The sequence below is a fragment of the Hypanus sabinus genome, chromosome 1, assembly GCF_030144855.1.
Source record: "Hypanus sabinus isolate sHypSab1 chromosome 1, sHypSab1.hap1, whole genome shotgun sequence".
Taxonomy (NCBI): Eukaryota; Metazoa; Chordata; class Chondrichthyes; order Myliobatiformes; family Dasyatidae; genus Hypanus; species Hypanus sabinus.
In genome coordinates, this window is record NC_082706.1 from 125734879 (window position 1) to 125751980 (window position 17102).

At 43.1% G+C, this 17102-nt stretch overlaps 1 protein-coding gene across 15 annotated transcripts in view; it reads left to right on the top strand.

Annotated features, from left to right (window-relative positions):
* LOC132397252 (focal adhesion kinase 1) overlaps positions 1-17102 on the top strand; it is a 545830-nt gene that overhangs the window by 297350 nt on the left and 231378 nt on the right. For all 15 annotated transcript variants that reach the window (XM_059975823.1, XM_059975834.1, XM_059975802.1 and 12 more), the window contains 3 exons: positions 8128-8215; positions 15260-15339; positions 16560-16622. In XM_059975823.1, coding sequence (XP_059831806.1) covers positions 8128-8215; positions 15260-15339; positions 16560-16622 — 231 coding nt within the window. The remainder of the gene's footprint in view (positions 1-8127; positions 8216-15259; positions 15340-16559; positions 16623-17102) is intronic.

A 17102-nucleotide genomic window follows, 5' to 3' on the forward strand; every position in this document is an offset into this window, starting at 1 on the left:
AACGAGTTACGACACCCGCACCAGGGCACCAGGTCCCCCCCTGAGAGCCGTGAACGGCAGCTCGGTAAGGACCTACGGCACCCATATGGTGCAGCTACAGTTCAGCTCCATCCGGTTTACGTGGGACTTCACACAGGCCGCTGTAGCCCAACCGTTTCTGGGTGCGGATTTTTTGCGGGCTAACAGCCTGCTGGTCGACCTGCTGAGGCAGAGACTGGTCCACGCTGAGACCTTTCAGACGTTCTCCCTGGGAGAAGCCCAGTTGCCAGCCCCACACCTCGACTCCATCACACTGTCTGATAATGACTTCACCAGAGTCCTGGCGGATTTCCCATCGGTTCTGGCACCACAGTTCACGGCAGCCATGCCCCGACAAGGCGTACAGCACCACATCCCGACCCAGGGACCACCCTCCACGCCCGTGCTCAGCGGCTTCCCCAGGACAAGCTCCGACTGGCGAAGGAGGAGTTCAAGAGGATGGAGGAATTGGGGATCATCCGGCGGTCCGACAGCCCATGGGCCTTCCCCCTGCACATGGTGCCCAAAGCGACAGGGGGCTGGAGACCATGCGGCGACTACTGCAGGCTGAACGAGGCTACCACACCGGACTGCTACCCTGTGCCGCACATTCAGGACTTTGCAGCAAATCTGCACGGCGCACGGATCTTCTCCAAGGTAGACCTCGTCCGGGGAGACCATCAAATCCCGATGCATCCGGACGACGTCCCCAAAATGGCACTCATCACCCCGTTTGGCCTTTTCGAGTTCCTCCGCATGCTGTTCGGCCTGAAGAATGCCGCACTGACGTTCCAGCGGTTAATGGATGCGGTGGGAATCGACCTGGACTTCGCATTCATCTATTTGGACGACATCCTCATAGCCAGCAGCAGTCGTCAGGAGCATCTGTCCCACGTCCGTCAGCTCTACACCCGACTGAGTGAGTACGGTCTAACAATCAACCCGGCCAAATGCCAGTTCGGGCTCGACACCATCGACTTACTGGGCCACAGGATTGCTAAAGACGGGGCGACCCCTCTGCCCGCTAAGGTAGATGCGGTCCGCCATTTCCCGCGACCCACCACAATCAAAGGCCTTCAGGAATTCGTAGGTACCTTCCTCCCTTCAGCTGCTTGAATCACGCGCCCCCTGTTTGCCCTGATGTCGGGTCCAGGCAAGGACATTACCTGGGACGAGGAGTCTGCCGCCGCTTTCATTAAAACGAAAGAAGCCTTGGCAAACGCCGCGATGCTAGTGCACCCCAGAATGGATGTCCCTACCGCCCTCGCAGTGGACGCATCTAACACGGCAGTCGGTGGGATACTGGAGCAACTCGTCGCGGGTCGCTGGCAATCCCTGGCGTTTTTCAGCAAACACCTGCGGCCACCCGAGCTCAAATACAGTGCTTTCGACCGGGAACTTGGCACTATACCTGGCAATCCGGCATTTCAGGTACTTCTTAGAAGGTAGGCCCTTCACCGCGTTCACGGACCACAAGCCGCTTACCTTTACGTTCACAAAGGTGTCCGATCCCTCATCGTCCCGCCAGCAGCGCCATCTGTCCTACATCTCTGAATACACGACGGATGTCCAGCACGTCTCGGGTAAGGACAATGTCGTGGTGGATGCGCTCTCTCGCCCTAACATTCATGCCCTTTCCCAAGGGGTAGACTTTGAGGCGCTGGCAGAGGCGCAGCAGGCAGATGAGGAGATCCTGAGTTACAGAACCGCAGTCTCCAGTTTGCGGCTCCAGAACCTCCCCGTAGGCCCAGGTGAGAGGACCCTACTCTGTGACGTCGCCACCGGCCAGCCCCGTCCCATCGTCCCGGCACCTTGGCGGCAACGCGTTTTCGACTCCATTCATAACTTAGCGCACCCCTCCATCAGGACAACCGTCCAGATGGTCTCCAGCAGGTTCGTTTGGCAGGGACTCCGCAAGCAGGTCAGTGAATGGGCCAGAACGTGCATGCACTGCCAGACGGCCAAGGTGCAGCGGCACACCAAAGCTCTGCCGCAGCAGTTCCATCCCGCCCACTGGCGTTTCGACCACATTCATGTGGATATCGTGGGCCCCCTGCCAGTGTCGTGTGGAGCGTGGCACCTTCTGACTATCGTGGACCGGATCACAAGATGGCCAGAGGTGATCCCGGGTACTGATCGCCACCTGGGTGTCCCGCTTTGGTGTACCGGCCCACATTACCTCCGACAGAGGCGCTCAGTTCACCTCCAGCCTGTGGTCAGCTATGGCCAGCCTTTTGGGAACACAGCTGCACCACACCACTGCCTACCACCCACAGTCGAACGGCCTGGTGGAGCGTTTCCACCGTCACCTAAAGTCGGCTCTCATGGCCCGCCTGAGAGGAGCTAACTGGTGGACGAGCTTCCCGGGGTCCTACTCGGCATCCGCACGGTGCCCAAAGATGACCTGCACGCCTTGTCGGCCGAGTTGGTGTACGGCACACCCCTGGTCGTCCCTGGGGAGTTCATACCAGCCCCAAGGGGGCAAGAGGAAGAACCCGCAGCAGTCCTGGGCATACTACGCGAGCGGCTCGGTGACCTGGTCCCCATACCCACTTTGCAGCATGGGCAGAACCCAACCTGTGTACCCCAAGACCTGCTGAACTGTAAATTTGTGTTTGTACGAAGGGGCGGGCATCGGCCACTGCTGCAACGGCCTTACGAGGGGCCGTTTACAGTGCTCAGGAACAACGGGTCCACGTTCGTGCTGGACGTTGGGGGGAGAGAGGAGGTTTTCGCGGTGGACCGAGTCAAACTGGCCCGTGTGGACTTGGCGCAACCGGTCGAGTTTCCGGCACCGCGGCGCAGAGGCTGACCTCCCAAACAGGTTCCGGCCCAGACTGTGGACATTGGGGGGGTGTATCGCCGGTTCTGGGGGGGGGGGGGGGTTATGTGGTGACCCACTTCATAGTGCATTCGAACCGGCTCACAAATAGCCAGCGCACTGGCACAAAGACCAGTCCCAAAAGGGCGCCAGGTCTGCTTCACCAACAAAGGGAAGAGCCTGCGCGGGATTGTGAGTATGTGCCCCCTACAGCATCCACGCCAGGGGAGGGCCGGATCAAGGAGGCTTTAAAACAAGGCTGTGAAGTTCGAATAAAATATTCTTTAACTGCAGTTTACCGACTCCGTATCGTTATTTTAGCGCTGCGTGTAGCACACTGCTACAGTACCTTAATAGTGGATTCCTGCACTTTCCTCTACCCTTAATCAGTGTAGAGGGCTCAGGCTCAGTAGACTTGTGAAAGTATAATATAGCTAGTGCTGAAATACTATGTTGAAAACAATGTTAAGAGGTTTATCATCTATATAATCAAGGATAGGCATCAAGGTGTTTAGAGAGTCTAATATGAGTTGTTTTGACTAAAGTGCAAATTGTTTTGAAGACTTACAGGGTATATGTGCATGCTTCATGTCAGCGTGATTTTTGTAAGTCCTTGATGGGATTTATTTTTTGTAGGTTGTTTTGGAGTTGAGTATCTGGTGAGGCCATCATTTCACATCTATGTAATATTGCCCTTGGGAAGATGGCACTGAGTTACTTCTGTCAAAAGTGCACTGTGCTAATATGATGAAAATTCCTGTATTTAAAGCCACTGACTATGTAGTCCAGGGAGGGAGTGAACTGGAGGAAAACCTACAGGTGGCAGGTGTTTCCATGTACACTAAGCCGTTGTCCTTGGTAGAGGTTGTGGGATTGGAACATGCTGTCAGAATAGTTTAGGTAAGTGAATGGTGTGCATTTTACAGGTGGTACATTTTTGCAGCTTTCCTATGTAGTTGATGGAGCAGAGTCGGAGATAGTAGGCTGCTTTGTACTACATGCCGTTAAGCTTCTTGCATATTATTGGATTTGCAGTCATCCGTCCAATTGGTAGCATTTCATTGATGGTGGTGATAAAGCATTTAGGGAATCAGAAGAGGAGTATTTGCAATATCTATGAATTGATTTGCATTTGTAGTAGAGAGCACTTAAATATGTAGCAAATTATGAAGTGGCGTCGGTCAGATCACTGAATTATGGATTTCTTAGTTTTTCTGAATGAAAATTACGAGTCAGAAAACTAAAAATTCTTATTTCCATTGCACTGCCATGACTTATTAAGCACCAAATGAATTCTAATCTATAAGAACTTTTGTAGTATTAAGGGCTATTAGTTCTCCTTGGAAATAAATACTACAGTAGGAGATTAGCAATCTATTTGCAAAATTTCCACATAAAACCTAATTTACTCAAATGAGCACTGTACATTTTTTTTTCAGTCAATTGAAAATCCAACAACACAGTGGAAATATTCTGCTATCTTAGTTTTATGATCATGGTTACTAATGTCTATAAATTCTGAATATAGCTTCTTAACATGGATAAATGGTTGCCACACAAGGCAACCTTAGAAATAGATTTGAGTTGAGTCAATGAACAAAGGAGCCACTGAAATTACTCTCCAACATCACATTTTATGATGTTCCTTCCACAGGTGGTTGATGCACCACACCATCATCCAAAAGGGAAACTGGATGCCTATTGACAGTTGGAGCAGAGGAATTTGATTGCTGCTGGTTTTATCAGACTAAATTTATTGAGGCAACAACTTTACTAAAGAATAACATCAATTTGTTGATTTTAACCTGTGAGGTTTTCTTAAATGACATGTGCTACACAGCATATTGTTTCGGATTGAACTATCTAAGAACTATCTAAGAAGTATTATTCCCTATTTAATCAAGTTATTCCTTGATAGTGTAGGAACAACATTAAATAGACGTAGGAAGCTGTTACCAATCAACACACACAAGATGCTGGAGGAACTTAGCAGGCCAAACAGCATCTATGTAAAAGAGAACAGTCGATGTTTCGGGCCAAGACATTTTGCATGACTGGAAAAACAAAGCTGAGGAGTAGATTTAAAAGGTTAGGGGAGAGGAGAAAGAAACACAAAGTTATAACCATATAACAATTATAACCAAATAACCTTTGATATGTAGAAAAGTTTCATGTGGTCAAATTTATCTGCACTTCTTATATTAAATAGCTTCAATTATATCCCCTCTTAAATCTCTTCTCCTCCATGGAAAACAGACCTAGCTTTTCATAACAAAAATGCTCTGTCCCAGACAACATCCCGATAAATCTTCTCTGTTGCCCCTCAAGCAAGGGTTCCCAACCTGGGGTTCACTGACCCTTTGCTTAATGGTATTGGTCCATGGCATAAAAAAAAAGATTGGGAACCCCTGCTCTAGAGCTCTATATTTTCTTCAACAGAATTTGACCAGAACTGTATGCAGAGATCAGACCAATATTTTATAAAGTTGGAGCATAATATCCCTGTTCTTGTATTCAATGTCCTGAGAAACGAAGGCCACTATCCTGTATATCTTCTTAACCTTGTTAATTACCTGTGCTGCCAACTTCAATACTTCTTGGAATTGCACATTCCTTAATACTCTATTGGATCCTATCACTAATGATGCATATTTTAGCCTCATTAGCTTATCATGATTAGACTTCATCTGCCATTTGTCAACCCATTTCACCAATGTATCATTATCACCACATAGCCCAAGACTACCTTTCAATGTCAACAAATTCACCAATCTTCATATCATCAATATAACCATATAACAATTACAGCATGGAAACAGGCCATCTCAGCCCTTTTAGTCCGTGCCGAACGCTTACTCTCACGTAGTCCCACTGACCCGCACTCAGCCCATAACCCTCCATTCCTTTCCTGCCCATATACCTATCCAATTTTACTTTAAATGACAATACTGAACCTGCCTCTGGCACTTCTACTGGAAGCTCATTCCCCACAGCTATCACTCTCTGAGTAAAGAAATTCCCCCTTGTGTTATCCCTAAACTTTTGCCCCCTAACTCTCAACTCATGTCCTCTTGTTTGAATCTCCCCTACTCTCAATTGAAAAAGCCTATCAACATCAATTCTATCTATCCCCTTCATAATTTTAAATGCCTCTATCAAGTCCCCACTCAACCTTCTACTCTCCAAAGAATAAAGACCTAAGGTGAAAGAAACCTGAAGAGGAGAGATGAAATAAAGAGCTAGGAAGTTGATTGATGAAAGAGATAAAGGGCTGGAAAAGGGGGAGTCTGACAGAAAAGGACAGAAGGCCATGTAAGAAAGAAAATGGGGAAGGAGCACCAGAGGGAGGTGATAGGCCGGCAAGGAGATAAGGTGAGAGAGGGAGACAGGGATGGGGAAGGGGGAGCATTACCGGAAGTTCGAGAAATCGATGTTCATGCCGTCAGGTTGGAGGCTACCCAAACAGAATGTAAGGTGTTGTTCCTCCAGTCTAAGTGTGGCCTCATCACGACAGTGAAGGAAGCCATGGATAGACATATTGGTATGGGAATGGGAAGTGGAATTAAAATAGGTGACCACTGGGAGATCGCTGAAGCGGTCTCCCCATCTACATCGGGTCTCGCCGATATACTGGAGGCTACACTGGGAGCATCAGACACAGTATATTGAAATTGAAATATCTTTATTGTCATTGCAGTGTACAATTTGTCATGCACCAATACAGCGAAAATGAGTTGCAACTCTCATACTCAGTGCTATAAAACAACAAATAAAATAAATAAACAATAAATAAAATCAAGTAACCAGCCAGTACAAGCAGTGTCCAGCAGTACAAAAGCGCAACTCAGATGCATGACAGCCATAAAACCAGTATTAAAAATAGCAATATAACACATTTATAGATGATGCTTGATCCATTGATTCAGAACAATTATAGCTCTGGGGATAAAGCTATTTTTCAGTCTGGAAGTGCGAGCATAGAAAATCTTATAACATCTGCCAGATGGAAGAAGTTCAAACAGATGATTGCATGGGTGTGTATTGTCCTTACAGATGCTTGAAGCTTTCCTTAGGCAGCGTGAGCTGTAGGTGTCCTCCAGGGCTGGGAGCTGTGTCCCGATGATCTTCTGTGCGCTAGAGACAACCGGCTGAAGTGCTCTCCTATCAGCTGCTGTACAACTGAGATACCACACAGATATGCAGTATGTTAAGATGCTCCCTATGGTGCAGCTGTAAAAGGTCACTTTTACCGCTGCACCATAATCCTAGCCGACTCACAGGTGAAGCGCTGCCTCATCTGGAAGACTGTTTAGGGCCCTGACTGGTAGTGAGGGAGAAGGTGTAGGGGCAGTAATAGGACTTGTTCTGTTTGCAAGGATAAGTCCCAGGAAGAAGATCACAAGAGGGGATGTTTGGGCAAGGGAATCGCACAGGGAGAGGAAGGTAGTCTCCAAGGACCAATAGCAGGCAGTGGGACCTGAAAGACCTGGTGGGGGAAGGGGAGATGGGAGTTCCAGCAGCAGTGCATAAAGAGATCAAGGCTGGAGTGAGTGTAGGAAGTTGTGCAATCAGCACTTCGGAGATGTCTGAGGTCTTTGAACCTGCATTAATGGTGTTGGAGTCTCGGTTTTGAATCAGCTCTGGATTATTAGAGCCATTGAGGTCAGCAGCAGGGATCACGGTCTGGAGATATCCGGGCCTGTTGGCATTGGAGACAAGAGGTTCTGTGGTCTGTAAATGGGTGATCTTCTGATCCTTGCAGGATGTGAGAAAGTGAAAGAACCGGTGACTGAAAACATGGATCTGGCTGTTACCATGGCTGTCTGCCGAGTGATTGATAATGTCATATGAGGGAATAGCAAACAGATAGATGGAGTGAAAGAAATAGTCAAATGACAATTACACGTTTGTATGCTGCTTCAGGTTCATTTCCCTCAGTGCAACTAAGTATTGTGTGCACTGGGGATAGATGTAAGCACTGAAGTTTTCATCACTTCCATGTTTTGCCTGAAAAGACTGGAAACTTGGAACTTGTCAATGAGCTGGGAATAATTGACAACATTTTTGGATTTTGGATTTCAGCTGTGTTGACTTTACTCCAAAATGAAGCATTGGTAGCCTCGCCATTATTGTTATCATTTACTTCAGTCCCATAAGTCATGTATAAGTCATGTTCTCAATGCTACCAGCTGTGAATGTGCACCAAAAGATCTTGAAATATTTTGAGTTATAATTCATTTCAGTAAGAGTATGAGATCGGTGGCTGATATAATGTTGTTTTCTTTCAGATATGAGCTTCGAATCAGATATTTACCCAAAGGTTTCTTGACAGAGTTCAGCGAAGATAAGCCTGCTTTAAATTTCTTTTATCAACAGGTGAGTTAGTGGCTAAAACATCCATTTTCCAAAAGGTGAAGTTGTTTGAATGACATTTCAGAATCTCAATAATTTTACAGGTAGATGACTTCAGAATTTATCTGTAAATGGCTGTTCCCAACCCTACCCACCCCACATATTATTCTTGGATCATCTGTTTATATAGGAAAAACAAATGTTTTTAACGTTTCCCTGCCACTCCAGTTTTTTTTTGTAAAATGGAAATGCTTAATCTCATAAGTGTATTGAAATCTTTAGTCCAATTTTCCAGCCAGACCAAATCCAGATACAAGTGTTGATGGCCTTCCCCGCTGTCCACTATACCCCCAATCTCAGTGTCATCGGCAAATTTGCTGATCCAGTATACTACACTATCATCCAGATCATTGAAATAGTTGACAAGCAACAGGCCCAACACCAGTTCCTGCAACTCTCCACTAGTCACAGGCCTTCAGCCATCCGCTATAACTCTCTGGCTTCTCCCACAAAACCAATGTCTAATCCAATTTACTACCTCATCTTGAATGCCAAGCGATTGAACCTTCTTGAGCAACCACTGCCTTACCTTCACTAACGTCCCTGATAACTTCCTCAAAGATCTCCATAAGATTGGTTAGATATGACCTACCACACACAAAACCATGCTGACTATACCTAATGAGTCCCTGTCTATCCAAATACTCAAACATATATCCAATCCCTTAGCGTACCTTCCATTATCTTTCCCACTACAGATGTCAGGCTCACACTCGATAATTTCCCGCCTTATTCTTAGAGCCTTTCTTAAACAGCAAAGCAACATTAGCTATCCTCCAGTCCTCTGGAACCTCACCTGTTGTGAAGAATGTTTTAAATATCACCTCTAGGGCCCCTGCATTTTATACACTAGTCTCCCACAGGTTCTGAAGGAACACCTTGTCAGCCCCTGGGGATTTATATACCCTAATTTGCCTCAAGACAACAGATTGCCTCCTTTGCAATCTGTATAGGGTCCGTGACCTGTTGACTCTCAGTCTGTCTCCCGAGTAAATACAGATGCAAAAATTCCATTTAAGATTGCCTCCATTTCTTCAGCTCTATCCAAGAGAAAATCTGATGCTGGAAATCCAAGCTCCATGCACAGATCACTACCCTGATCTTCCAGAGAACCAGTTTTGTCTCTTACTATCCTTTTGCTCATAACATATCTGTAGAAGCTCTTGGGATTCTCCTTCACCTGGGTTGCTAGGGCAGCTTTGTGTCTTCTTTTAGCCCTCCTGATTTCCTTGTCAAGTGTTCTCTTACATTTCTTATACTCAGGACTTCATTTATTACTGTTTGCCTATACCTGCTGTGCGCATTTTTTTCTCTCTTAACCAGGGCCTCAATATCTCTTGAAAACCAAGGTTCCTTAAGCCATAATCCTTGCCTTGCCTTTTATTCCAACAGGAATATACAAATCCTGTACTCTCAAAATTTCACTTTTGAAGGCCTCCTATTTACCAAGTACACTTTCGCCAGAAAACAATCTGTTCAAACCCACACTTGCCAGAATCTTTCTGATACCATCAAAATTGGTCTTTCTCCAATTTACCATTTCAACCTGAGGACCAGACCTATCCTTTCCATAATTACCTTGAAATTGACATTATGATCACCAGATGTGTTTCCGTACAAACTTCTGTCACATGCCCTGTCTCATTCCCTAATTGGAGATATAGTATTGCACTCTTTCTAGTTGGGACTGATTAAAGAACCTTTCCTGAACATGTTTTTCCAATATGGGAGTCCCAGTATATATGTGGATAGTTAAGATCACCTATAGTAACAACCTTATGTGGTCTGAAATATAGCCTCATTAACATGAAAAGTTAAAATCACCTGTTCTCACAACCTGTTTATTGCAGCAGTGTGTGATTTCTAAATCCCATGAGCTGTTGGTTAATACCCACATTAACACGATCATACCTTTCTTATTCTTCAGCTCTACTGATAAAGCCTCACTGGACGAGTTCTCCAGTCTGTCCTGTCTGAGCACTCCTTTGACACTCCTGGCCAGTAATTCTACCCCTCCCTCTTTAATCTCTCCCGCTCTAACATGTCTAAAACAACAGAACCCCAATACATTGAGCTGCCAGTCCTGCCAAACCTGCAAGCAGTCTCACTAATAGCTATAATGTCATAATTCCACAGGCTAATCCTCCATGCCTTAAGCTCATCCACCTTTCCTACAATGTTCCTTGCATTGAAATACGTGCAGCTCAGAACATTAGTCCCACCATCCTGAACATTTTGATTCTTGACTTTGCATGCTTTGCATGTTTAAACCCCCCCCCCCCATGCAGCACTAGCAAACCTTCCTGCAAGGACATAGTCCCCCTCCAGTTCAGGTGCAAGCTGTCCTTCTGTACAAGTCCCACCTTCCCTGGTAGAAAGCCCGATATTCCAAAAATCTGAAGGCTCCATCCTGCATCATCTCCTTAGCCACATGTTAATCTATATGATCTTCCTATTTCTGGCCTTACTAGAATGTGGCACAGGTAGCAATCCTGAGATCATGATCCTGGAAGTCCTGTCCTTTAACTTAGCACCTAACTCCCTGAATTCACTTTGCAGGACCTCATTACGTCTCCTACCTATATCATTGCTACTGACATTGACCATGACCTCTGGCTGCTCACCTTCCCACTTAAAAATGCTGTGGACTTGATCCGAGATGTGCATAACCCTCGAACCCGGGAGGCAACATACCATCTGGGGATCTTCTTCTCATCCACAGAACCTCCTTTCTGTTCCCCTAACCAACAAATCCTCTTATCACTAGAGCTAACTTCTTCCCTTCCCATTCCTTCTGAGCCCACAGGGCCAGACTCAGTGCCAGAGACCTGACCACTGTGGCTTTCCACTGCTAGGTCATCCTCAAGCAGTATACCTGTTGAGAGGAACATCCACAAGGTTACTCTCCACTGCACCACACTTTCCTAGTACATTGTTGTTTGGACAAAGGTATGGTTATTGATATTGGCTAATATTGATAGTTTTCATCTTCTATCAATGTATTAAAGTAACTATCGCAACAAAACTACCTATTGAACCATGTAGCCAGTTTTGTAGTGAGGCAAACCAGACTAGTCATGCTTTGGAATAGTTACATGAAAGAGAATTTCAGCAAGAGATAAATTGAGATGAGGATAGAGCTGAGAACCTTTAGAGGTGGGGATTGAATATGTGGATGACTGATCCAAAGCTCTCCTTGGAGGCAGATTTGACACTAAAGCTCTGAAAGGCTTAGTTTGGACTCTGACAGCTTCCAATGAGTGTGAGAGTCAGAAGCAAGGAAATGGAGGTTGTTCTCTGCCATCTATAATTGTCTCCAGTATTGAGAAAATATTGGTTTATCTAGAACTGATTGTCAAGTAAGCTATCTGTCAGTTTAGAATCACAATAGGTTGAGTGTGATGGTGACGTGGACCTGCATATTTTCTGTGGATATTAGCGTCAACCCAAGTGATGATGTTTGGGGGAAAATGTGGGAAACAAAGATAAACACCAAGGGAACATGTGGAGTAATGTTCAGAAGCAGCAAGATTGTAGTTGCTTTTTTGATTGTAGCTGGATAGTTTGAGAGTATGTGGCTCCATCAAGCTTCATGATAATGGAGTGATCTTGGGGGGAGGACAGTTTGGTCAAATGTGTCAGAGGCTGCAGACAGTTAGAGAAGGATTAGGCATGGTGTATTATGATTGTCACACTTATCCTATAGGATATCCTTTAGAACCATTTCAGTACCACAGCACGTGGGGAAATTATTTACTATTTTGTGACTCTAGGCATAACCACCAACACAACAATATATAGGCTATCCCTAATTATCCTGGGTAGGTTCTTATTAATCCAGTGCAGTTTGTACTTTGAAGGTATTCCCATGCTGCAGTTAAAAAGATAGTTCAGAGTTTTGACTGTGCTATGATGATGGATTGATAAAGAGTTTTTGAGATACAATGCAATTCTATTTTTCTTGGGCCCCATATTGTGTCGGTTACAGTTTTGGAAATATTTTAAAACCAGTCTTGACAAGTTGCTACCATTGCTGTTCCAGGTGATGCAGAGAGCAGACGTCATACCTATCAGTGACAGAGAAAATAAATGTTTAATGAATTGATGGAGTGTCAGTCAAATGACCAGATTAAATAATAACTGGATGATGTCAGGCTTGTGTGTATTTTTGACCTGCATGTTTTTAGGAAATGGAGATGATTTCATCTTACACCAGACTAGGACATGAAATAACAAAGCTTATATTCTGCTGCTATGGCATTTATATCCATTTTTCTTGGAAGATGATTATCTCCATGGTATTTATTGTTTATAGTGCCGTTGAATGTCAGAGGGAGATGAGTCAGTCCTCTTGTTGGAGATGATTAGTCCCTCATCACTTGTTGTTTATCGAATCAAGCCTTTACTCTGTATAGGTTATACAGTGGATTCTGGTTAATTGGGCCATCGCTTAATCGGAATGCTTATTTCAGACAACTCTTGTAGGAGGAAACCAGATTACCAGGAGGAAACCCACGCAATCGTAGGGAGAACTCCTGAAAGATAGCAGCGGGAATTGAACCCAGGTCACGAGTACTGTAAAGCATTTTGCTAACCACTATGCTACCATGCTGCCCATGTTTATGATTGATAATCTGCACCCATACACAGCTGGTAGCACTGCTTGCATCATTCTCTCATGACCCCTTCTCTTGTCACAAGAATTCTTTTCCTTTATTTTCTCCCCTCCCTCATCTCTGCAATGTGAAATATTTTTGATTTCTAACTTTTGTCAGTTCTTAAGTTAAGGCATTGACCTGAAATATTTACTCCATTTTGCTTTCCACGTATTGGTAAATTAGTTTATTATTGTCACATGTACTGAGGTACATGAAAAACTTTGTTTTGCAAAATATCCATACAGATCATCTTATTACAGCAGTACATTGGGGTAGTCCAAAGGAAAACGGTAACAGAATGTAAAATACATCATTATGTACAGAAAAAAATGTGGTCATTAAAGTGCAAGGACCAAATGAAGTAGATTGTGTGTTTAAGGCTGCCATACTATGGTACTATTCAATAGTCTAATAACAGTGGGATAGAAGCTGTCCTTGAATCTGTTAGTGTATACTTTTAGGCTTTTGTATCTTCTACTCGATGGGGTGTGGGGGGAGGAAACAGATGTCCGGAACGGATAGGAATTATTTTGGCTGCTCTACTGTAGTAGAGGGAAATGTAGATGGAGGTTGGATTCTGTAATGTGCTGAGCTATGTCTACAATTCTGTGTAGTTTCTTGTGGTATTGGGCAGCTCTATCAAGCTGGATAGGATGCTTCCCCTGGTGCATCAATAAAAAAATTAGTGAGGGCTAAAGAGGATATACTAAATTTCTTTGGCCTCTTGAGAAAGTAGAGGTACTGGTGAACTTTTTTAGTGGTGGCATCAACATGGTTACATAGACAGACTTTTGGTGATGTTTGCTTTGACCTGTAGCATCATTGATGTTAACAGGAGTGTGTGCACTGTTCCCTTCCCTGAAGTCTATGACAAGCTCTTTTGTTTGGCTGATGTTGAGGGAAAGGCTGCTGACATTATTATTTGTGACTCATTATTCTGACATTATTATTTGTAATTCATCCCACTGAAGTAGTGTCATCTGTTGACGTAGCTGGATTTAGAGCAGAATTAGGCCATTTAGAGCGGAATTTAGACCATATACTCTATATGATTATTAGTATAGAAGGCAAAGTAGGTAGCCATAGATGCAGCGTTGTAGTGCACCAATGTTGTGGATAATTATGGTGGTCATGTTGCTGGCTGCCTTTACTGATTGTGGTCCATTAGTCAGGAAAACAAGAGTCCAGTTGCAAAAGGAGGTGTTTTTCCCCTGGGTTCTGAGTTATCTTAGAATATTTTCTTAATGATAACAAACAATAGTCTAATGTAGGTGCCTTAACTGACCAGTTCTCCAGAGATGAATGTAAGGCCAGGGAGAAGGCATCCACTGTGGACCTATTTTGACGGTAGGCCAGTTGCATTCGGTTGATGTTGTATGGAATGATGGTGTTGATCTGTGCCAGGACCAGCCTCTTAAAGCACTTCATGATGGTAGATGTCAGAGCCACCAGGCAGTAGTCTTTAAGGCATGTTTATCTTATTTTTCTTGCTACTAGGATTGGTTTTTAAAGCATGTGGACACCTCAGATTGAAGTAGGGAGAGGTTATAAATGTCTGCAATTGCCCTCACCAACTGAACTGCGCAGGATCTAAGAACACTGCTGTGGACACTATCAGGGGTAAACACTTTTTATGGGTACCCTCTTCGGAAAACTGATCTGAAGCATCTGCAATGGTCAGTGTGCTAAGAATGTGCAACTGCTAAGAATTTCCAGGGGTTTCTATTTCAATTTCAGTTTTTGCCATCTGCAGCTTCTTTTTGCTTGTTGATCAGTTAGTGTTTGCTGATTTTATTCCCCAATGATATAGTGTAAAGTGAATTGAAAATTATGAGATTTCATTGATTATTTTGAGAAATAGAGAACTTTAACTATTACTTTGCTATTTGAATCTATCCTTGCTCCTGAGCTGCAGTGTTGGAAAATGAGTGGGGTTTAAGATTTCCACTCCACTTTGAAATATAACAGGAATAATTTGTCTTATCAAAGACCCTGCGTTTGAACTCGGGATCTGTGAGTTAAACTGTTTCTTTTTCCAGAGATACTACTTAACTTGATTTTTTTCATAAGCCCCAGCATTTCATGTTTTTATTTCATATTTTCAGCATCTGCAGTTTTACTTTGATTTTTTCAGGAATCAATCTTAGTTATTTCACCTTGACTGCCTAACCAGAATTTATAGATCACTTATTATTTACACTTTAGGTTCAGCTTATCCAGATATTTAAAATAGTTCATAAAATTAGTGAATCAAATGATTAATCTGTAGAATATCTGGGAAAAAGAGTTGGACTAAAATGAATCATTCCCCAAGTTTGAATTTAGCTTAATGTCTTTTAATGTTTGTTAGGTCAAGAATGATTACATGATGGACATAGCTGATCAAGTGGACCAAGATATTGCGCTGAAACTAGGGTGCCTTGAGATCAGGTGAGTCCATTCCACTAATCAACTTCCCAGCTCTTTACTTCATCCCTCCCCCTCCCGGTTTCATCTATCACCTTGAGTTTATCTTTCCCTTGCCCCCACCTTTTAAATCTATTCCTCACTTTTTTTTCTCCAGTCCTACCGAAGTGTTTTTGCCCGAAATGTCGATTGTACCTTTTTCCATAGATGCTGCCTGGCCTGCTGAGTTCTGCCAGCATTTTGTGTGTGCTTCTTGGATTTCCAGTATCTGCAGATTTTCTCTTGTTTGTGATTGGAAGCCCATTCTGTATAACCTTAGATTTGAGAATAAACTTTTGGCATCCCCTAATACCAGAATATCATTTAATTGAGTTTATGGAAATATTAATAGAAAGATCATGAAATAACTATCAGCAAGCCATCAGGTGAACCAATTACCATTAAAAATGTTGCATATATTTTACAAATCTGGATTGTGATCAGTAAGTGATTTTTAAAAAATTGTTTCAGTTTTTGTTGATTTGACTGTCAGTGCTTGCGCATCATAGGATTTTTCTCTTGTATTTCTAATGCCTTCTTCACTGTATTTTAAGACCGGTAGAATCTGTTTTTGTTCAATATTTTCTTACATGGAGATGAATTGTGAATTTTAAAGGTAAAATAAGGGATAGTTCATTGTCATATATCAAATGTTGCTTGCATTCAGTAATGTTTATAATCTCTCTTAATTCAACAATGAAATAGCTGAATTTGTTGAGACCTCACTAAAAATAATTAAATTGCACCAACACCCTTGTACACTGAAATTTTCTCTGACAAACATTGTATTAATTTTTATCACTGGAAACTTTTTGTGAAATCACTTCTTTTTGCAATATCTTCTCATCCCAAACGTCTACCAGTTCCCCCCCCCCCCCATAATGCTCATTTTGTGTTATCTAATGGCATCTGATCTTTATCTTCAGCTTGAAATAATATTCAAGTATAAGGAGTGTTTTTCAACTATTTTTCTCCTCTCTAATTTTAGCAATAAACACAATTTGTAAAGTGTGGATTAGCTTTTCTCCAAGGAGTTTTATAAAGAATGAAATGATTGATAAAGTATATCATATAGAGTGAACTATTGAGCTTTTAGAGTGCAACTTTTGTGCTTTTTTGTAGTTGAAGCCAGAATAGGCCAGTCAATTAACTGACAATGATATGCTGTTCTGTAAGAATTCATTGCTTTTGTTGTTTTAAAATAGGAGATTCTACAGAGAAATGCGGGGAAATGCCTTGGAAAAGAAATCCAATTATGAATTACTGGAGTGAGTAGTTTATTGTTGTATTTCAGTTTTATTTATGCGACTGTGTGAGCAATTGATTTGCACATATCTCAGTATTTTGAAGTGGATAACAATTATTTCTTCATTTTATATTTGGGATGAGCTGAAATATCACTCGAGTGATTTGGATATGAATTGTAAATCTATCAACTGAGGTAAAACATTAGGTATTAAAATCATCTTCATATTTTATGAGTTGGTATTTTGGAAATTTACATTTCAGAAGGTTGATATGCTCTTGTAAAATTAGACGACTGCAAATATTGGAAAACCAAAATGCAAACAGAAAATGGGGCAACTATCTGGCGGGCTAAGCAGCACCTAAGGAGAGAGAAAAATAGTTCCTTGTGGCTGGAACATGATACAATATATAAATAATATATATTGTTGATATTTTTATCACAGGAACAAGCTATTTATTCTAATCGTCTATGCCAGTGTTTATACTCCATATTCTATCTG